Source organism: Ambystoma mexicanum, chromosome 5q (assembly GCF_040938575.1).
Source record: "Ambystoma mexicanum isolate Mex_15411 chromosome 5q, UKY_AmexF1_1, whole genome shotgun sequence".
NCBI classification, from domain to species: domain Eukaryota; kingdom Metazoa; phylum Chordata; class Amphibia; order Caudata; family Ambystomatidae; genus Ambystoma; species Ambystoma mexicanum.
In genome coordinates this window covers 114,505,469-114,528,851 of record NC_090933.1, presented here as the reverse complement: position 1 = coordinate 114,528,851, position 23,383 = coordinate 114,505,469, and the positions used below count along the sequence as shown (strand labels likewise).

The 23,383-nt window shown below is 46.2% G+C and overlaps 1 protein-coding gene and 1 long non-coding RNA gene across 3 annotated transcripts in view; one reads left to right on the top strand and one right to left on the bottom strand.

The window, feature by feature from the left end:
- LOC138497279 (uncharacterized) overlaps positions 1-23,383 on the bottom strand; it is a 291,765-nt gene that overhangs the window by 53,206 nt on the left and 215,176 nt on the right. The window lies entirely within an intron of this gene.
- Positions 1-23,383, top strand: part of SLC39A6 (solute carrier family 39 member 6) — a 254,817-nt gene that overhangs the window by 38,135 nt on the left and 193,299 nt on the right. Inside the window, exon 4 of one of the 2 annotated variants that reach the window (XM_069620630.1) lies at positions 12,997-13,188. The exons of the other annotated variant lie outside the window; for it this stretch is intronic. Within the exon in view, the coding sequence (XP_069476731.1) occupies positions 12,997-13,188 (192 nt within the window). The remainder of the gene's footprint in view (positions 1-12,996; positions 13,189-23,383) is intronic. 2 annotated transcript variants of the gene reach the window in all.

The window sequence follows — 23,383 nt, the reverse complement described above, 5'->3', positions numbered from 1 at the left end:
GGGCTAATTTCTCGCGCTACCCATTCATCAGCCATCAATACATCGACATACTGGCAACCTCAACTCCACGGTCTACAGGAAGAAGAGGTAACCCACGATCTCGTGAAGATTCGTTTAACACAATAGATGTGTGGTGTTTCCCAGCTTAATAATAAAGTATTTTGACTGCAGGCTCTACAGACATACTTGCAGCCCCTCCGTGCCGTGCTTAACTCTAAGCTATTTTAGCAAAGCCTTAAACCGCTCCACCCTTATTTATGCAAGAACTATAAACCATCTTTTGTTACAAATTGCGCATCCTTAAAACCTCAAAGCGCTCAGTCCTGTATGAAGCAAAATCGTACCACTACCCCAAGACCCTCTCTCAAACCAATGATTCAAATAGTTCTCTTAATGGTAAACCATGCACCTCAACCTTCTCTTCCCAAACCCTCAATGAATAGAAATATCTACTGACTTAAATTACTGTTTCAGAAATGTCTCCAATTACTTTTTCTCTTTTTTGGACTTGTTGTAGGAGATCTGACGGGCACAGTTTGACAGTCATTCATGTGTTTCATGCCATCACTGTTTCCTTTGCATGGGTCCATGTTCATGCATGAACAAAAATAAGCTGGTGTATATTTTATGCAGGCATGCTTTATCACTAATCCTCTACCTTTTTGTGCTCCTTTGTCTAAGATTTAAAAGAAGATGACTGGTAGGTCGCTGCAACCGATGCATCCAAGATACTTATTACCCTTCTCATTTAGGTGTATTTGAATATCTGAGTGATGAACAGTGCCGGTTGTGATCCTGAAGCCATGCCCTGTTTCTCCAAAAAGTGTGTCTCAGCCCTTAGGTGAATCCTGCAACCTGATTTCAACTTGCCGTGCGCATTCACATTGATCAGGGATGGTACTTCTAGCTACCTGTCAATTGATATGGCAGCAAGATCTAAGCTTGTACCTGGCTTGAGCCTCCATTCTGTGCAGTTTGGCTGCTAGGAGCTCTCCATCCCAGAATCGTACCGCGGGTGGCAACATGCTGGATGTCTTAGAGGCGCACTGTCAAATTGCTTCATAAAACATGCAGGAGTGCCATCTGCTCCCGCATGGTGCCTCTGCCCAAAACAGCATGCTTTCTGCCAAGCGGGGAACCCTTCTCTGGCACTGCAGCCACATGTGGCAGGGTTGGAGGCTCCATCTCCAGATCATAGAAGAGGGAGCGCTGCTGGGCTTAGATGTTTGGGATGCTGTAAATATAAATAATTGAGCTCCCTTTGTTTGGGAGAGAAGCTTTCATTACCTGACTCCATACTTGGTCAGGTGGACACTTTGCCTCGCTCAATGGTAGATCCTACTGTTGGATCTATAATAGTATTTAACTGGAGTGTGCCCCTTTCAGCAGCTCAGTAACCGATGAGTGACCTATTTTTAAATTAAATCTCTGGAACTTCAATCTTTGTGGATGATGCAGTAGGTTGATGCAGTGCAGATGGTATTATTGCATCTATCTGTTGCTTCGGGCTGTTCTTCTGCGACAGTGGTGGGGAATTTCTACATCAAATCGGACCTCCATTGGGTGGAGATAAAATACTGTTTCTAGCGGAGTTTGAAGTGAACCAGCTTGATTGAATGACGACTTTACTTTCTCACTATGAAACTAGGCAGCACAATTGACATATCCATTTTGGCAGAGATGACGTACATCAAATGGTCTTGAACACACTACACTTACGGCATGCTGCAGTTCTTCTGTAAATTGGACAAGTGCTTGCTCTCTTATCTCCTGCACACACCTCCTTGAATACCGTGCATGGCACCTGTGTCTCACTGCATGGAAGTTGGTTCTGCTGATACTGCAACACTAATATCCACAGCAGTGACAGGAGGTGGCAAGCGACTGTCAAAACTTGACAGCTCTCCTAAGAATGATTTTGCTAACATGACAGACCAAGCAACTCTGGTTATGTGACAAGCGAGATGACTTAATCGGATATTGACCATACCACACTGCTTAAGCAGCTGCAGCAAAAGTGTACCTAACTAACTTTGACCAGAAAACGTAATACTCCCCTCGAAAGGTGAGGGTTCTCCTCAAAAGATCAAACAATTGTGCAAACCCCATGAATGATACTGCACCATTTCAGCATCGCCGAGCATGCTGTCATGCCCTAGAAGACAGTTTCTTCTCTTCGAAAAAATGCCATAATCACAGTGTGAGCAAAGAATGACAACCTTGATTGAGATGGAACAATATGCGTATCTTATGCCTGCCGCAATCCATTTAAATGGGTCTCATGGAACAGTTTCTTTAAAAAAAACGCTTCCTGCGCTTTTAGACAGGCCTGCCTTTTTATCTAATGTTCTGGTTGACCACATTCATAAGGCGCTCTGTCCCATACTGACCCCTGGTCTTCTGCCTATACGGGTAATTTATCGTCTCTAACTATCACAATTAAGATCTGACACAACCGGTAGTGGGAGACCAAGTGGATCTGCAATATCCATTTGCAAACATTGTTTTCCCTGGCTACCACCTGATGGTGCAATCGTCCAGGAAATAACTCGACGGTGTCCAAACTTATGGATGGAGCCGTATGGGTAAAGGCACGGAGACGGGCCCCTATATGTTTCCTTTTTTTTTTTGGACGTATTTGGACTCCTTTTTCGGTGCATTTGCCTATTTTTACATAGTAAAAGTGACCGATAAATCCTTTATCGGCAGGGCTGACTTCATATATAGGAGAGAAGGACAGGGAACCCTAGACTATAAACCTACATTAATGCAGTTTTGATCAGTATTCAAAATTGCACACATGTCACAAGAATTCCTAGACCTCTAGCACATTGTAAAATACATGCTACAAATGCACACCATACCTTAAGTACAACAACTAGAAGGGAGAATGGGGTTAAGACCTTAACAGCCAAGTCCAGAGTGCCACCAGAAGTTAGGGTTAGGTCAGAATTATAATGCCAGAGCCATAAATTCTCTTTACACATCCGGAAAATAGATACAGTAACAACCAATAGTTACACAATGTAACTCAGAGCATTTTCAGTAGATGTGAGTGTAATAGCACAGGGGCACATGCTAAATTCCATTCTTTTGTATGACACCCAAGGGGCCCCCCTGGTGGTGGCAGCAAAATGCCAATGTAGATTGAGTTCCAAGTTAGTAAAAATGTCCCCGTAGGATATATTCAGGCCAAGTCTGTTGGCAGTTACAATAGAAAAGTCTGATTGGTTTCTACCCTACAGATGCGGAGACCACCTCAACCGACCACACAGGATGCCAGGGACCACCATTGTAAAGGGTTCCAGTACCAGGTTGAAGACCCTGCAGGCCTAGGAAGAAGGGAAGCACAGCAGGATTTGTGCCAATGGAAGTCCATTGCAAACCGTGGTGAAACTTGATGGCACACCCCCTAGCATGGACTTGCATTACCGAAGAGGGTACGTTTAAAATATCCACAAGCGCAGGACCCAGGTGTTAAGTGCTCATGGTGGCAGTTACCGAACACCTCTCGGGAATACTGAAACAATAAAAGTCTTCTGTTTCGGGGTGAGTTACAGGATCCGGTCGAAGGTGGCCTTTTGTTTGGACAGTTTTTCTGAAGTCCAACTAAGGCCTTCGTAAAACCATTCAACTGAGGCAGTACAAGACTCCACTCTTTGTACCACCTGAGTTCAGGGTAGCGTAGACTGAGCAGCCAGTCTTATCTTAGGAGGGAGAGCGAGCGGTAGAATCAGTACAAATTAAATGAAATTGTAATACAAATGGTCCAAGGAAACACTGCAACGCTGTGTAGTCTAAAAATAAATGGTTTATTGAAATACAAGTAGGCCCAGATAAGTCTTGGGGAGGGGGGGGTGAGATGAGTACGATCACAGATTATATAAACACATTATGTAAAAACAAAAAACAAAAACAAAACACAACACTATGCTTGAAGGTACACAGACCAAAGCATATAACCTTATTTGGAACACCTAACAGGGGTTCTAGAGAAGTCAAAACCAATAGTTACTTTAAGATTACTTTCAGTATTACCAGGGTCGTAGACGCCATCACTTGTACCGTGACGCTTCGCAAGAAATCAGTGATATCAACTGGACAATATACTTTTTTTGATCTACTAAAACACAGATTCTAGGAACAGTATAAAGCTATAACTCTGATTCAGGATAACAGTTCTTCTAGGAGAGTTGGACCCTGGGGTGTAATATTCAATTACTTTCTTTTCAGTTCAAAGACTAAGGGAAGCAATAACTCTAACTTATTTTAGAATAAAACAGTTGTACTCAAGCCAAGTAAAACCTATACACTTATTACAGACGCTATAAGCAACTTAAAGGTGGTTATAAACCTAAGACTGTTTTTGTGTCTGTCTACAACAGACCAGGGAAAGCAAAACCCAGTATTACACTTTATGAATGACTCAGTTATTCTAGTTGGGTAAAACCTAATGCAGACTTATTCTGGACAGGCTAACGGCAAGTCAGGGAAGCAAGACCCAGTTGTGGACACTCATACGTTTATCCCAACGGGAATAGTGAAACTAACAGCATTACTTTTGGGAAGAGGCACGACCAAATAACAGGTGAGTAATATAACCTTACATCTACTTTGTTAGAATGGTTTCTAAGGAAAGAAAGATGTTACATATACTTTTCAGAATGGCAGAACATTTCTAAGGTAAGTAATAACTTTTGTAACTGTTCACTCTCGGGGTTAGTTACCAACTAGCTTCTTTTGCAAGTAAGTAACTTTAAAACATGTATTCTCTTTTCTAGGCAAAAGGCCCAATCCTTAAGTCTTTCCCTTAATCTTTGAGCATGAGTGCAGTGGCAGAAGGAGGGTCAATAGGGTCTGTTGTCCAACAGGCAGTTCAGGATAGGCACTTAAGTAGCAAAAGTCAGAGTTCCTAACGACTGTTGAAACAAATAAGTACTTTACTTTAGAGTTAGTTGAGGGTTCAGGGCTTCACAGAAGACGCCCTAGGAGGATTCCAGCACGGGCCTGGGTGCACTGGACGAGAGGATTCCCAATCGCAGAAAACGCCCAAGAAAATGCACAGGGATCCCTAAGGTAAGTAAATGGGCAAGCCAGCACAGTACCTGCGTACAGAAGATTTTGCAGCAGGACTTCAGGATCTGCAGCCAGAAAACCAGTAGTTGAATTCCTTCAAGACGACAGAAGACAGGACACTACAAGGACCTTTGCAGCAAGGAGCACAGTGAAGGCTCTAGGCAAGATTTTCCTCGCGGCTGGATGCAGCTCTATGGATTTGGCACCTTTTTCAGGAGCACAGAAGAAGACAGAATATCGCTGGTTGGATTCTTGTTGTTGCACGGTCAAGCACTCTGGTGAGGGGACTTTTCAGAATGGAATTCTGCATCTGGAGATTCAGCAGGATGCCCATGAAGCGTCAGTGAGATTTGGAAGACAGTGTAGCGCACAATAGCTCGAGGTTCCAAGGTATTGGGCTATTGCACACCTGCAAGGTCACAGCATGGAGTGGGATGGCTCAAGAGAAAGGGGGTACTCTGTATCTCCCCAGCATTCCACATAAGGTGGGGAGCGGGGGGGGTTGCTGGTCTCACCTAATAGTGCAAACAGGATCCAAAGGTCCTTTCAACCCTTGGGAACTGTACTTCTCACAATGTTACCCAGAGAAAGTTAAAAGGGGAGCCCCTAGGGCATGGGTGCAGAACATACGGCCTGTGGGCCAGTTGCGGCCCACCATGCTGTTTTGTCCGGCCCGGGAGGCACAAACACTTTCCTAATGGAGGGCGGCCCGCAAGCAGCATCGGCCGCACTCCATTAGCAAAGTCTTTGTTGTCTTCCGGGCCGGACAAAACACTGGCCGTCATTGGCTCAGCACACACGCACCACATCGCTCCTACGAGCCACGTAGTGCGTGTGCGCTTCACCAATGGAGGGCCAGCACTAGGGCTGGCATGGTCCATAAGGCTTGATGCCGGAAGGCATTTCAGCCTTGGACCACGCCAGCCGTAGCACGATTCCAGCGACTTCCAGCTTACCTGCCTTCCAGCACGTCTCCGGTAAGTGGTCTGTTTGTGTTTGTGTGTCGGGTCTGTTTTGCTGTATGTTTGTGTGTGTATGTTGGGAGGGGGTGGGGTGTCGGATGTGTATGAATGTTTGGATTTGAGTGTTTTTTGTGTGTTTGTTGAGATGCGGGGGTGGGGGGGTGTCGGATGTGTATGAATGTTTGGATTGGAATGTTTTTGGTGTGTATGTGCGGTGTATGCTGAGATGCAGGGTCTGTATGTGTGCATGCTTGCTAGTTTGTATGCTGATTTGGGGGTGGGGAGGTGCTGGTCTGTATGGGTGCATGCTTGTGTGTGCTGATTTGGGGGGTGGGGGTTTCAGGTCTGTATGGGTGCATGCCTGAGTGTGTGCTGAGTTGGGGGGGTTTGGAGTGGGGGGGGCGGAGGGGTAGGGGGGTTCGGGTGTGTATGGCTGCATGCTTGTGTGTGCTGAGTTGGGGGGTGAGGGTTCGGGTCTGTATGGGTGCATGCTTTAGTGTGTGCTGATTTGGGGGGGTCGGGTCTGTATGGGTGCATGTTTGTGTGTGCTGAGGTGGGGGGTTTGGAGTTGGGGGGGGGGGGGGGGCGTCGGGGGTTCGGGTCTGTATGGGTGCTGGTTTGTGTGTGCAAGTATGCCATGGGGCATAGTGTTTGGTTGGGGTTGAGTTGAGGGAACCATGGGGCATAGTGTTTGGTTGGGGGTGAGGGGGCCATGGGGGACAATGTTGTGGGTGGTGGTGCCATGGGGCATAGCGTTTGGTTGGGGGGTGGGGGCCATGGGGCATAGTGTTTGGTTGGGGGGTTGAGGGGGCCATGGGGCATAGTGTTTGGTTGGGGTTTGAGGGGGCCATGGGGCATAGTGTTTGGTTGGGGGTTGAGGGAGCCACGGGGCATAGTGTTTGGTTGGGGGGGCCATGGGGCATAGTGTTTGGTTGAGGGGTGGGGGCCATGGGGCATAGTGTTTGGTTGGGGGTTGAGGGAGCCATGGGGCATAGTGTTTGGTTGGGGGTGAGAGGGCCATGGGGCATAGTGTTGCACTCCAAGAGTGAACCCAATAATAAAGCTAAAACAGGCACAGTTAGGATATGTACATCCTTTGCTTTTTGAGGAAACCTGACTCAACGAAGGCCATACTCCTCTTGGGCAACCCAAACAGCAAACTATAGCAGTCCAAAATAACGGAATGTCCAATCTAGGGTCAATAAAATATATATAAGTTAAACAGACGCGATACAATAACTAAATAGAAATAAATTATAACAATGGAAAATGTGTAGTACAAAATGTAAGTTTGAAATGCAAATAAAAATCGTTACCCCTCAAAAACATTCTTTTTCCAATACAAATTGGGGGTTTAAAAAGCCTCCTCCCACCGCCCCGCCCACATTTACTTTTCAGCCCACTATAGTCCTCATGTAAGGTACTTTCGGCCCTCTGTCAAAATCAGTTGTGCACCCTGCCCTAGGGCAACCCAGCAATAATAGGCACTTGTTGCCAAAAGCTAGGATCAATCTAAACCAGTCCTATTATAGAGTGCATAGGGCTGGTCCCTGAGTGAGCCCAAGTTTACCCAAGGACCTTTTAGGCCTGCCTTGTGGCTTCCCCAGACAAAAGCCCAAAAATGAAATGGAATAGATCATGCCTTTAAAAATACATTGGTACCCTATTGTCCACCAGAAAGTACATTAGGCTCATACCACAGTAAAATAGGCTCCACCCCTGGTGAAGCCAAAACTAAATCACAGATGCCACCCGATTACTCTCTAAAACAAATTTAGAATAATAAAGGCACCCCTTTGTATGAAACTAACTGGCAAGGTAGCTCTTGGTAGCAGTTGTCCAGCTAACCAGGCTCTTCTAGTCCACAAGCAGGAGCTAAATGGCTCATAGCTCCCTTCCACTTCAAACCTGGAGTGGACTTGCTCCTCCTCCCCATGTCAGTGGAAGACTGAGCCTGTATGGTTGGTGGCATAGTGAACTTGCGGTTAATTGTAATAGCTCCTTGTATGTGGGCATCCCCATTGTCTCAATGGATAAGATTGAGGTAGAACAAAATGTGGCCGTGAGATTAGTACCGGGTCCTTTAAAAATGGACCACATTACATATGGATGTAGATCTATGCACTGCTTTGGATGTGAAGCACAGTACTGTCTTTAAATCGGGGTATAGTCCAGAACTGCTGCTGGCTGGCAAATTCCATGTCTATTTGGTCATGAACATCCTAAGCTACTCCCACTGCAAAGTCCTTGGGACTTCTGATACTGTTGTCCTCACTGTACCTAGAGTAAGATCTTGCAGTAGTCGCCACTTCTCTGCATGATTCCCGAAACACTGGAGCACTCTTGAGATTTGCTCTCAGATGGCAATCCAATCATCGCCATTTTAGAGTGCTGCTAAAAAAAACACCTCTTACAGTTGGGTCTCCACGCTCTCTCCCTTGCAGTGCTAATCTGTGCCAAGTGGCGATAACTTTAGTAGTGCTGCACTATAGAAATCTCACTCATTCACACATTTATTCATATAATCAATTTCTTATTTTCTGTTACTGTCAAGTACGTCTGTAGAAACCTAAACCTACATGTTGCAATCAGAGTTAATAAATCTTGTGAACAAAACTGGAGGATTAGTGAAGTGGATGGGGAAATTAAACTTTAAAAGCCGTGATCCAGTTTTCAATAATTTGAACAAAGTAGGGGTTAGTTTGTAGTGAGCTAGATATAATCAATTGATGAGGATGCATGGTTTGGGACTAGCGTTGAATACAGGTACTTACTGTCCTGTAGCAATATGTACACATTTAAGTGGTGCTGTAGGTGGAGCATTGATAAAAAGACCTAACCTAACTTGAGGTGCAGTGGTGGGCAATGGATGCTGAATGTACTTGATTTTGGAAGATGAGAATTGAACCATCTTCTAATAAAGTGTTCTGCGGTTGTCATCTAGTGCAATATGATTGCCTTGTGCGGACTGTAGTTAAGGAATGTGCAGTGGAACTAGTGCCTGTATGTTTGGTTTGGAGTGTGATCTGTAGATGCTGGATTTTGGTTGTACACCTTGGCTGCTTTGGTAGTTAAAATTCAGACCATCTGGGTTGTTTTCTTTTTTCAGGCTGAGTGCTCTACCCCAAACATAACCAATCTGAATTGCCAGGTTTTTCTGCCAATACTTTCAGTAAGAGGTGGGTGTGGGCAGTCCATTAGTATGCCATTGTTGAGCTTTTAAGGTTTATATAGAGCAATGTTTTAAGGCCTGATGAGTCCATTTATTTGCTGTAACTGATACTTTGTGTAGGGTCGTTTCTGTAGCATCTTTTTTTAGCTGTTTATGATTCCTGTGTTTAATTTTTTATTTTTGATCCGGGTAGAGGAAGTTTTAGCTCTCTTCCAGAGTGCCTGAATAAGATCATTGGAGAGACCATAGTGTAAAAGGGCTGCTCTGCAATGCAGAACGAGTGGATCGCTGGGAAAGCTTTGTTGCAGTGGTAGCCGTTTGGTGGAACTGTTAAATTTGACTAGGGAGCTGTTTGGAGCCAATTTTATTTCCATGCTGCTTGCAAACATTGATGTGTTTTTATACCTTTGTGCTGCATTACATAGTTTATGTTGTGACCATTATTATTAGTAAAGTCTTTGGCTGCCACTGTTTGTGTGGTTAAATGCAGGCATAATGAATTGGATGACTTGATATAAATCTTTGCTCGCAATCCATCGTGGCTGATGTTATTGCCAGCAATGGCAAAGCCAGTATGCCTGTTTTAACCCCTACATTTGAAAGCCAGGCATTTTCCAATGCTTGGTTTTTATTTAGCCGTTTTGTTTTCGGGCCCCTTTGTGGTTGTACACTACACAAACCTTCTAGTACTTGTAGTAGGTTCGGTCATTTCTACTTTGAGGCTGTTTCAACCTAATGGCCCACATTATTTTTTAAAAGTACAACATTCATATATAAAGTACTATTTCATAAAATCCTTGATTATGCAAATATTAAACTCTACAAAGAATCAAAAGGAGCAATAAGCATACAAGATTCACAAATGTAGCACTTACGAAAACCTCCAGAACTTGTAGCAATGATAGAAACTTCAGAACCATAAAGTTGCTGCCAAAAAAGCCTCCCCAGTGATTAATCTAAAGTCTTTTGTAAAAGAGATTGACTAATTGCATTCTCAAAGGGGCAGTTTCTCACTCTACATATAAATGCCGCCGAGATTCAATACAGCCTACTCCTTTATAGATATTCTTTTCCGGGGGATTTTCTTACACCTAGTCTGCCCATGTTAAGAAGTAAATTTAAACAAGCGCATCAGAGTGTCTAGCCATTTCCTAACTGTAGCATTTATTGCAATAAACCTGCAGTTATGTTCATGCAGGACACAAAAAAAAATAATCTGATAGTGAATGTTTGATTTCTAAGAGTAGGTGATCACAATCTCTGTCCCACAGCTCTATTTTTAGGCAATAACTTTCCTAAAAAATCCTACACCGTCCTACTCCAAAGACACATTCAATGTTTTTATAAAATCTGTATTTGTAAGGGAAACATTAGAGTCCTACACACACACACTACAGTGTCATAAGATTCTGATCAAGCATAAAAACACCCTGGCAAAGAGCATAAATCAGATTTTCATTATCTGAACTGTGGCGAACCAGGAGGAGTCTGACTGCAGGTTAACATTTCAAGGGTCTTTATTTTAATTCAAAAGGAAAAAATGCCTAACTGTCCCTATTGCTACAAGGGATTTTCCCTACCTCCAAAGTAAAGGTGCTGATCAATTGTCAAAAGTAGTCCTCAGTCCAAATCTGGCCCTACCACTTTAGGACAAACAGCATAACGAGTCAGAACCTTAGGACAAATGATCATTCTTAATAGTTAACAAAAAAGGTTTTTAAGTCTCTTTTTTTAAATTCCTCAGGAAAATGTGCAACTCTTTACAAAAATTAAATGTCTCATATTCTTGAAGGGGAGGGATTATACCTTTTCCGTTTCCACCAATTTACCCCCCCTCCCCACCACCCTAATATTGTGCCTTGTATAGATTGATTAAACCCTGTAGGTTCCCTTCTTGGATCATTGTCTCCTCTTTAGGGCTCTCCAGGCCCCTCTGGTCCTTTTGGATTACTTATTTCTCTCTGTGTAACTCCCCGCCTCCCTCCTCCTCGGCAACCGTTGTACCTTCTCTGCCTTAAGTATGCTTCAGCAGGATAGCGTTTCTGGCTCATACATGTCTCTTCTCCTTTCCGTTTTGGTGATCCTTGCATCAAGAGCAGGAGGGTAGTTTCTCCTTTTGTTCCCTGCTCTTGGTGTCGGTTTGCGGGCCCAGAATTACCACGGTTGCACCGTGGTCACTCCAGGTAAGCTGGTCCGTCCCCTGCCAGTTTATTCGCTCTACACTACACTAATAGAGGATTCATTACTCTGTTGTCCCCTGGGCTCATCTGTTCACGGATCCCGATGCATTGTGGCTGCAGCACGGTCATGCCACCAGGTAAGACTGATCTTCACTGTCTCCGTTTCTGTCGCCCTTCTCGGTGCTGGCCTTCCAGCATTTAGCTTTCCTCTCCTCGGTTCTCCACGCGATCGCTGGCTCTGTATGCAGTGTAGCATGGATACGCCATTCCAGGACGTTCTCATGCCAGAGGCCCGCCTCTGCCTAGAATTCTTCCTCCTCCATTCAAGATTCCTGATCTCTTTATTCTCGCTGCCATACTTCAAAGAAGCGTGCTGTTTTTTGTCAGCTGCTGAATTCAACGGGATTCCAGCATTATAAGCCAATGATATGGAAGTAATAAGGTTTGAATATAAAACTAAAGCAACTGCAGTCTTTTCTACTCTCATATATGCAGAGAGTATTTTTCATAGGGAGTTCCGTCTAGGAATTGGAGTACTTGTCCCGTAGAGGGGAGTCCATCCCAGCGAGGTCCCACTTTCCCAGACCCCTGGGGGAGGGTCTTGCTAAGCAGGCTCACTTCTGCAGCCTCACAGGTGGATGGCTACCCCTAGGGGAATCTGGTGAATTCCCTGAATTCGTAACAGAACCCTTGGAAAGATTACTGCCAATTCAACTCTTAAGTGCCACAAATATCTAATTATAAAACCTTTTGAGTCTTAGCGACTGCCTTCCAATCTATCCTAATATTGAGCTCAAAGCCATAAGTCAGAATAGGAATGATTTTCATCCGGAATTTTGTTTTGAGGGTAAGCCGTGTTTTTGGCCCAGATTTGATGTGTCAAGAATCTTTCTCGGACTTTCCATTGGTCCGAGGCTGACTTTGGCTGTCAAAATATGGCTATAATGGTACACCATGAAAAGGGTTGAAACAGCACAAACCTTTCTGTGTGATGGGGAATAATTGTGATGTCAGCTCAGATGAAGCAATGTTTGGCATCTAGCGCTTCGTCAGACGGTCCTATTTGTGAAATCCTGCTGTGAAGGTCATGCTGTTTGGGCTTTGGCATTTTTGCTGAGATTGTCACTCTAGAATTCTGTGTTTTGTCTATTTAATTTTAGACTGAGATATTTTGGCACATTTTGTAGCCTAAAACCTGTAACAACTTGAAGAAAGGCTTCAGGAAGGATGTTTGGAGAGGGCAGGCGAGGGGAAGAGGGTGGGTAATGTAAATGTCATGCCTTCCTTGTGTACTACTTTCGTTTCAACGATGTTTGGGGTACCAGTCTGCTGCAGTCAATGACTGTACAGTAGCAAGTAACTGCTGACAAATCTGTTTTTTTGATAATCTTTATGCAGTTATCCCCTCCGCATAACTTAATTATTGGGTTAACTGTTTCAGGGTGAGGGTGTGCAATATGGAGATGGGCTTTCTGAAACATGTATGGGTGTAACCTTCTTTTAATATTGTTGCTCCCTCAATGTGTGCTTGATTTACCTGTGCGCAATTTATCTTTTTTTTCACTGGCTATTAATTGTGTTATTAACTGTTACTTTTCTCCCTTAGTCTCATGCAAAACGGCATCATACAGAACCGTTTCATGCACACGCCCATATTCATGGCAGTGCATTTGAGGAATCCCCTGCTCATTTAGATGCAACTTGGAAGGGCCTGACCGCGCTTGCAGGCCTGTATTTCATGTTTCTTGTTGAGCATTTGATCACATTGGTCAAGCAATATAAAGACAAGAAGCAAAAGGTACGAATGCGTTTTCGCTTGAGTGACTTTTGCTCTCCATTAGACTCCTAATTGGGATGCACTGCAGCTGAAACATCTAACAATATTGTATGCCTAATTCTTTACTTTTAAATTACTGCTATTGCTAAAATACAACTTTTATTTTGTGGGCTCTTCCTCTGTACTTAACCCAGCTGTTTGCCTTTTTTTCCCTAGACCCTTGTTTAGTTTGTATCGAGCACCTTTTTATCAATCATTACAATGATGTTGAAAGCAATTGTTTCATCCAGTTTGTCAAACATTGAACTATGCTGTACACCCCTGAAAACATGCATTTATGCCTCTAGTAAGTTTGTGGTTCAATGTCTAGTGCCGGAATGTCACTGTTAAAAGCAAACCGGTTTCTCTGACCTTCAAATTGCGTTTCTACAGGCGACTTGCATTCTAGATGAAAGCTAGTCTCTTCTTTTGAGGAATCGGTCTGCTACTGCTAGTTCTACTCTTTGAGTGTAGGATAAATGAAAATATAAGGTTGTTTTGTTTCAAATATTTATACATTACGTCTTTTATACTGCACATATAACCACTTTAGTGGTCTTCACCCTCGATGGCTCCTCCGAATGGAAGGGAATTGTGACCCCCCCCCCCCCCATCCAGGGTAACAGCCAGACCATGGTCTGTGGGTGGAAAGGAAACTGAGAAAGTGAGTGTGAAGACGGTGGTGCCATCCACACTCTTCAGACTTCCCCTCTCCCATTCCTTCCCCCTGCCCATCTCCCCACCCCACTCCCGCCAACATGACCCCTTATTGCTTCAGCATAGTAGGAAGCAGCACTGCCTCAGATGTCTGCTTGAGGGACGCTCTTACTACCTCTGCGCTCGTGTAATAAGCTCCTTGGCTAGGTTTTCCATAGGTAAGCGGTTACTTCCCATACCAGCTGGGCCTTTAGCTTTGCCGCACCATCCAAGTGCTTAAGACTCCCTCTTCACCCTCCCCCCCCCCCCCATTCCTTCCTTCCTTCCCCATGCCCCTCTCCCCAAACCCTGATTGATTCACCATACTAGGAAGCACTCCTAGCAAGGAGCTCCAGGGCAGGCTTGCCAGAGGTGCTGGTTCAGGCCAGGGCACCTCCCTTGGCTCCTTCATCGCCTGTTCGCCCCAGCCAGGCCCCCAGAGCTGTCTGCTGCATCTTTACAGTTAAGAGGAGACTACCTGTCTGCCAGGTCTGTATTTTTGATTTCTTGACACCGTCCTTTAGCGTTACCATGGCAGAAAGCCACTGTTTGATAAGTATAGCAGGTCGGAGCCATAATAATATTACACTTTGCATTGCTATCAACATACAATTTATTCCACTTCTCCTCAGGTAGTTCTATACCAAGGTCTCTGCTCCAGGTCACAAAGTTTAGTCAGGGGTGTATTGTACTGTTCACGGTCGCCACTAGGGGATCATCCAGGGGTTGTGTGGGTAATTCAGGCCATCTCTTCTTAATCACGCGCCTCAGGCCAGCGTACTGTAGCCATCCTGACGGAAGTCTTCCCAGACGCCCACAAAGGGGTGCCCAACTAATAAGTAAACCCTGTTCGTATATGTCGCCCAATGTAGTGTAGCCCTTCGCTGCCCAAGCGGTTACTGCTGCCCTACTAATTCGAGGAAATCCTGGAACGTAGTTCCAAAGTGGTAAGGCTTGATGGAATGGGTGGGGGTCTTATCAATCCGTCTCCTGATTTTTGTCTCAGGCCAGAGCTGTGATGTATGCAGGGCCGGATATAACAGTCGCCCCTCAAGGGGGGTAAGAGTGAGTGCAGCTCCCTCGATCCAGCCGCCAATCTCTACATCTTCATGTGCCTAGCAGGGGGAGCGTCGGCTGTCCAGTATGTGCGCTGCAAGTCAATATAGCTCGAAGTCTAGAGCCATTTTAGCTCCTCTGGTGCCCACAGGAATCCCATCAGATCTGTTTGGGGCTACAGTGGAAAAACCTCCGATTTAGCCCAATTTACTCGAAGGCCGGAGACTGACCCATAGTGTGCAACATCTTGAATGATAGGCGCAAGATTACGCTCTGGATCCCTTTATATACAGTAGCGCATCGTCTGCGTAAAGGGAGATCATCTCAGGTGCCCCAATGAGCCTTATCCCCCTTTTGAGAATGTTTGTCGCATTAAGTCAGCAAAGGGTTCCATGGCAAGTGCAAAAATAAGAGGGGACAGAGGGCAGCCCTGCCTGGTCCCTCTACAGATATCAAACTGGGGTGGGAGTAGACCATTTGTCTGCACACATGCAACGGGTTTGGTATAAAGCAGCTGTATCCAGGACACAAAGCGTGGCCCAAAATTGCACCTCTACATCACTGCCCATAGAATCCGCCAGGACACAGTCAAACGCCTTCTGTATGTCTAACATGGCCGCAACTGCACTCGCCCCGGGGTCGATCTGGGATAGGACGTTGAATAAACTCCGCCGGTTTAGGGCCATGTAGCAGCCAGGCAAGAAGCCTGGCTCGTCAGGATTTATCGAGTGGACCCTATATGGGGCCAACCAAAGGGGCGAGCACCATGGCAAATATTTAAATGTTGCTGTTAATCAATGATAAAGGGCGATGGGAGCCACACTGTGCGGCCAGTTTCCCGGGCTCAAGCAGCACCGTTATTACTGCCTCCATCAGCGTGGGGGTGCAGCTCTTTCTTAAGGCATGACTTGTCCCACAGGGTGGAGAGGTGAGGGGCAAGGAGACCTTTGTAGTTGAAATTGATGGTCAGCCCGTCCAGTCCGGGGGCCTTATTGGGTGGTAAGGCATCAATGGCTAAGGCGATCTCCGCAATTCCTACTTTCATCAGACGGGACAGACGGAGGTAGTCCATCCAGGAATGCCTCTGCGTCAGTGACTTGAGCTTTGTCGCTGCGTGTATACATCTTTGCATAGAAGGCACAGAATGTCGCGTTACATCGCCTGCAGCGTGGACCAATTTACCATCCGGATCTTCAATGACTGAGATGTGACACCCGCCCTCTTCCTGACGCACGAGTTTGACCAACAGGGACCCCGGTCTCTCACCTTCCCCATATTGTCTAGCAGTTAGTGGGTTGTCAAGGAATCTATGCTCCCCCTCCGCAGCTTCCCTGAAACTATCTAGGGCTTCCCTGATGACTCCCAGAGTTATAACCTGTGGGTCCTGTGCATAAATATCTCAAGTCGCTGCACAGCGTTCTCACGAATGCAGATATTTCTTCGTATTGCTTTTAGGATACCAGCCTCTTTGGCCATGCCCCGTATGTATGCTTTAAAAGTGCCCCAGAGGACAGCTAGAGAGTCCACTGAGCCAGTGTTAATTCTAAAATAGTCTTGTACACGTTCTCCCAGTTCAGCCTTCAATACCAGATCAAGGAGGGATTGGGGCTTAAACCTCCTGGAGCTGCCCATGAGCTGCCAGTCCACCCAGGCAAGGGACAGAGTTATTGGAGAGTGGTCAGAGTACGTTCTCTGGAGTATATCAGTATTGGTTATGCAATTTATCGGCCTCCCAATACTAGCCACAGATCTATTCTGGATTGGGAGTCATGCACAGTGGAGTAGAACGTGTAGTCCCGAGACTGCGGATGCAGCAACCGCCATGCGCCAACATGCCCAAGACCAGCCAGTCCATTACATCTAGGACCATGCAAGCCGCTCTGGAAGGAAATCTGGCCCTGCTAACGGATCTGAGTAACTGGAGATTGAGAATGGTGTTGAAATCTAACCCCCAACCCCACCAGGGATCAGGACCAAGGGATACCTGCCCAGAATGTCAGTCGGTTGTGTGTAAAACTCGTCTGTGTTGGGTCAATATATGTTCAGCAATAACACCTCCCGACCAATGAGCATTCCATAGAGCAGCACATACTGCCCCAGTGGATCAATGCAAGTGTCTTTGGGAGTGTATTGAAGTGATAGTAATCTATGGATTAGGGTAATCATCCCCTCACATACGTGGTATCTGAAGCAGATTGTGATCAGCTGAGAGCAACTGTCTGGTAGGGGCATGCCTACTAATTTTGTCTGATAAATATCTTGGCCCTGTCTTGTTGACACACTTGTAGACCAGGCAAAGAACCTTAAACTCAATTCTCTCCTTTATTGCCAACCAATGTAGGGCTCTCCTTAGATGAGAGGTTGGGGCAGATAGTTTTTTTTTTTTTATATACCCCATGTACCAGCCTGACTGCTGCATTTTGAGCCACCTGCAGTCTACGCAGCTGATAGGCTGGTATGCCCGAAAGAAGTGCATTTCCATAGTCTAGTCGCGAGTTGATGAGTACCAATAACCACTGCTCGATCATCGTTCGCAATAAATGGTAGCATATGTTTCAGCAGGCGTAGTGAGTGAAATGCTGCCTGTACCTTCACGCTAACCTGAGCTCCACTTCCCATGTTATCCTCCCAGACACAGCCCAAGTTCTTAATTTTATTAGAAACATTCAGCTGTGTCCCCAGGAGGCATGGGGACTGTAATTGCTCCCTCTGCAGGTGGTATTTGGAAGCAAATAGTCACTTCTGTTTTGCTGGTATTTAGCAATAACTGATTGGCACACATCCAAGTCTGTATTTCCTGCAGGCACTGTTCAACTTTCTCATGTCTCCTCTAAATTATGTATCCTCATGAACACCGGAGTGTCATCTGCACAGGTATGGAAATGTATGCCATGCTTCCTAAGGGTGTCCATAAGTAGTTTAACATCTAAATTAAAGAGCAGCGGGGAAAGGGAGGATCCCCACAGTTTAGTAGTACTGAGTCTGACAGGAAATCTCCAAGTCGGACTCTTTGTTCTCTTTTAGAGAGAAATTATTCAAACCAATGAAGGGCTAACTCCCCCACCCACTTTTCTCAATCGTTTCAGTAGAGTCCCATGATCCACCTTATCAAAGGCAGCGGACAGGTCCGACATAACCGCTGTCTCCAACAAATCATCCCATACTGTCAGCAATGCTCTCTCCGTACCAAAGCCTGGTCGGAAACCAGACTGCAACGGATCCAACAGATTTTCTCGATCCACATGTTCCTGCAGCTGGGCCGTCACAATTTTTTCCAAGATTTTGGATGGCCATGACTGTCCTGCTACTCGTCTGTAGTTATGGAAATTCCTAGGATCTAAACTTTATTTATTTTTTTCTTTTTTTTTCTTTTTATTTTTTTATAGCAATGGCGTAACCAGATTTCTTCAGGATCGTTGGTACTACCCCTGATGTAAGATATTTATTAACAAATTTTGTAATAAAGGATATCTGAGGCTATTCGCTTGGCTACTGATGGGGGGGGGGGGGAGGGGGGATTTGCGCCTTTTGCTGTTCTACATGTAGTTGAAGCCTGCACATCTTGGCATAGTTACCCAGCCCCCTTTTATATTCGAGCTCATAAATGTTTATAGCATCAGCCATGTTCAAATCCCAGAAGTTGGAAGAGCCCAGACCAGCATTGGCCCAAGCGTCGCTGATGCTATCATAGTGTCATGTAACATTGTAATCGACTGATGTCCCAACAACCTGTGTTGAGCATTTGAAACCTGATGCCACCTTGGCTCTGGCGGCACGCAGCAATGCATCCCTATCTGCTAATTTAACACCCTAGCGATAATAGGGTGTGGAGGGGCACCAGGTCTGGGCTTCGTCATAGGTGAGCGGTGTGCTTGCTCAATCGCAAAGTGAGGTGACAGTTTGGGACCATCAAGTAAGGATAGAGTGCGCTCCACAAAATCCTCCGTCGTTTCTGGTACGCCAATAATGCGTATATTATGCCGGAACATCAACTCCAAATCTTTGTATTTCTTGTTGACCTCCTGTACCTGCTTGGTGAGCATAGTGAGGTCAGACCAAAGTGTTCTAATATCATCCTCGGCCACACCGACTCTGGACTCGACCCTGGTTACTGTAGTGTCCGTCTTCTGCATCCGGGCCTTTAATAGCGCTGATTGTCCCGCTCATATCGTCCAGCTTTGTGTTGGGGGTTGTGATTCCCTCACGCATGTAATCCATAATTTTCTGTATCTCAGTAGGTTCCTCACTGCTCGAGGGGGTTGCATCGGATGTGGGTTCATCAGTGCCCCTAGGTTCTTTGGGGTTAGCCTTCGTAAACCTATTCATGGAGCTTAGTTTCTTACTACCCCCTTTTAGTCATGGTGGATCTATACAACCAACAAAGAGTAGCACCACAGGCGTTTCAGCAATGTAGCTAGCCCTTCAGGGGAGGGGAGAGGAGTAGGAATTCCAAGAATGGGTACAGAAGTGTTGAGCCGTTGCCCCAGCTCAGTGCGAGGTACCCAATCTTCCACAGGGTCGTCGGAGACCGCTGGGAAGATGTGTTGAGTGCAGCAATGTACAAGGATATTTAGGTCCCCTGGGTCGTGGCACTCCGCCCTTTGAGGAGCAAGGTCATTTGCTATTGTGAAGGGAGTCTCATAGCATTGTGTTCTGTGGCGTACCCATCAGGGGTTCAGACAGCAAGCACCTCAGATGGCTTGGCTGATTGCAGGTAAGGACGTACCGGAAGTATTTCTCCTGGGGCTGGACTCGTATGTGCTAATATCGATTCATTAACTCTGAGGACTGCCGCCTATTGGTCCAGTGTTTAGTAATGTGGCAGCAGCTCAGGGAATCTCTCTAATAGAGTAGGTAACTGGAGGCTGTGTATATTCCCAGATAAGACTATCCTATCCGCCGCCCCTCCCAAGCACTCCAATCAGAGCTGGATGGCCTTCAGTCGTCGGCGTTACTAACCAGCTATAGAGCCAGGGTCCAGCCAAGGGCCGCCGCAGCAAGTCAGCCAGGTGCAGAACCGGGTTGCGGCAGTTCTCCACAGTATCAGCCAGCCAGTCCTCCGAGCTGTTAGTTCACAACAGGGGTCACAGTGTCTCCAGTAACAATCCATAAGTGAGCGGATCAACAAGGGTACGTGGTATGGTTAAGTATGTTATCAGGGAGAGAGGGGGGGGGGGGCAGCAAAGCTTACTGGGCACATCTCTCAGTGGTATAGGATTTTGTTAATGTTGGTCGCGGCCCGCAACAGTCCTCTGCCGCCTGGGTTCCGGAGCCACAGCAGCGCTCCAGTCTCCACAGGGTGCCGCCTTCAGTAATTTGTGGGCCAGAGATTCTGGCCGTTAGGCTGTATGTCCTTCACTGCAGCTCTCACCCCACACTCCTGTACAGCCTCCGATGACTGTGGTGCCAGGGGTGAACACGTAGCTGTCGGGGCCAAGGCGGCCGCACTGCCCAGAGAAGGGGGGGGGGCACTACAGGGCCAGCACTCGCTGCATGTGCAGCTGCCCACAGGCAGTCCGCGTCCCCCAGCCAGGGAGCCTGGAAGCAGAACAGCACTCAGAAGAGTCGAGGGGGAACAAGGGTGTTATGCGGGTAGGCGGCAGCAGGGGTCCACCCCTCCCCCCCCCCCCCCCCCCCACCTTGGCAGCAGCCTCCATCAGCAGCAGTCCAGTCACGTGAGCAAGGAAAAATCCGTTGCAGGCTCCACTACACCCAGCCGGGTCTTCACATCAGAAGCTGGCAGGCACATGGGCCGTCTGCACGGTGCAGTCCGAACACCGCCACAGTTCCGAGTCGGACACCGGTCAGAGGAGCCCCTCACACAGCTCTGAGGAACATTTCAGTAATCATTGCCGTGGACGCTAAGCAGGCTGCGGAGCCGTTAGATTACATGGCCATCTTGTCTCCTCTCAACAGCTGCCCACCCCCCCTCGCCCCGCTTCGTAAGACTTTGAGCCCTCTCTGAACTACCTTTTTAGCTAGGTTTAGGAATCGGTTTTAAGCTCTGCTAAAGAAATACTAACCAACCTTTTTTCTTCCTGAAAGACTTTATCTTGTATGGTTTTGCTAACTAAATATATTGCTGTATATCTTTTGTCTGTGCGCGAGTGCTTCGTATAACCGATAATATGGCAGAACTGTCATTGGTTTCAAACGCTGTAACAGTTGTGACCGCAAGCAATTACCATCTAAGCAGTGGCCTTTGAAAAGTGTTTACATGTATTCCTGTGTTTTATTACGTGAGCTAACTAGGTTCAATGTAATATCTACAGCTCACATCTTCCTCTTATGATAAGCCTGACTGCTCTGCCACTCTACTAATGTTCCATGAGTAGTACAGACCTGTATACCATTGGGATAGTTTTATGAAGTCAAGAAAACTCCCCTAACCGCGGGAAACCGACGTCCTGGTTAGTTTGAGGACAATACCGTGCTGTTGGATTATACCCCATCTGTCTGCATGGTTCTATTGACGCCCTTCACAAATTTTCAGCTAATAACTATGACAATAAATAATCCCAAAACTAAGATAATGCTGTTGGGCGGAATAGCGACTAGTAAATTGAACTTAAACTGGAATTTGGATCGTTCCTCCTTGTAGGTGGTTAATGGTTATAATTATTTAGGTGTCCTAATTAAATCCCGACCTACACTTAAGGTGAGATTATTATCCCTACATTTTTGAAAAGTAGATGTCCATAAAAACGTTTGTGACTAAGAAGGGCAGCGCTAATGTACAAGGATTTGTGGCCATCTATCGCACCAGTATTATTCCAGGGGCTTTCTATGGTCTTGAGGCATTGTCCACCTGCCATGTGACCTGGCTTGAGTGACTGGAGGGGAAGATCCTTTGCTCTTTGCTGGGCGTACTGAATACAGTACCCATGGAGGCGTTAAGAGCTGAATTTGGTCTACCTTCACTTCGATTCTTTTGGCTCGTCCAAAGATGCAAGCTTTTTTCTGTTGAGGCATTTCCACAGAGATTTCGGCACCCTACTGGATCCGATTGCCAGCATTTGCAGGAAGATTGTTGTAATTGCTTTCTACGTGATTTCCAAAGCTCTGTTTAAGCCATTTTGTAAACCTAGATCTACCACTGGCTTTGGTGCTGGAAGCCCCTAAAGGCTTGTGCACTATTAAAATAAAAAAAAAAATAAAGCCAGAAACTGGGACAGAGCATCTAACATAGGCAAGTTGTATGAGACAAAATAATATCGAATACAGTTTGTGAGGGTTCAATTTAAATACCCCATTTACCTATTTGACTAGACTGAGGCTCATTATCTAGTTGCGCTTTATTCCACTTCCCACCTATGAATATGTTGGTGGCTGGACTAAAATTCCATACAAAGAGACTTTGCTGTCTGTGCAGGTGCTCTGTAGAAACCAGCCGCCACCTTATAACTTCTTGCCCCATGCTGAAGTAAAAAAGGGCGGTGAGGGGTCTGTTAAGGCGTAATCCATCACTACGGATCAGTTTTGGGGTACAATCTATGGGGCAGAATCTTTGGTGATTACGCGTCTGCCTACTATGTATGGAGGGAGGCACTTGGGCTACTAGGTCGGGATAACATAAAGCGACTATTTAAACCTCTGAGTACTGGAGATTTGCTAAACTTGGCTTGGTGAGAAATAGGTGAAACTAGATTTGGTGTTTGCCTTTGATTTATTTAGTGGAATTATATAAGAAATTGTTTTATGATCATTGATTGTTTGAACGATGAATTGTTCATCACATCATTTTTATGATTTTTATGCTTGATAATGTATTCAGTTTTTCGAGGGGATTGGGTCCTCCGACGTATTCCATATCTATGACAGGTAATGTCCACAGCTGTGCTGCTTTGGAAAATCTTTGGCATCTGCGTCCTGCGTTGATGACGTCGATGCGCCATCCCCGAGGACCTCCTCCCACGTCACCCGATGTGATAAGTAGGACGCACAACGCCCATAGCCTCAGTTCCGCTTTTTCTGCAAATGTGTCCGCTTCGTGAATCTCGGTACGCCTCGACTCGTTGGAGTTGCTGTTTTCTTTCTCGGTTCGTTGAACCTGTTCGGTTGGTGTGAAGACCTGTTCGTGGCAATGTCTTTCTCATCTTCGACCCTGCGTCCGGGCTTCAAAACTGCGGGGACTGTGGGTCCAAGATGTCGGTCACAGACTCGCACGACGCCTGCCTCTGGTGCCTCGGGGAGGCCCACGATACGGACGACTGTGTTGACTGCCAGTCGCTCACTGCGAAGGCCTTGCGAGAACGCAAGAAGAAACTGTCGGTAGGTCGGGTGTCTAAGCCCCGGAAGTCGAGGTCTGCGGGGCTTTCGACCGATGACTCGAGGGGTGACTCCGCGTCGTCATCGGAAGTCCGGTGGGTCTCCTTCCAGGAGTCGGTCTCGCCACTCCTCCGCTTCTTCTAGGCATTCCAGGAAG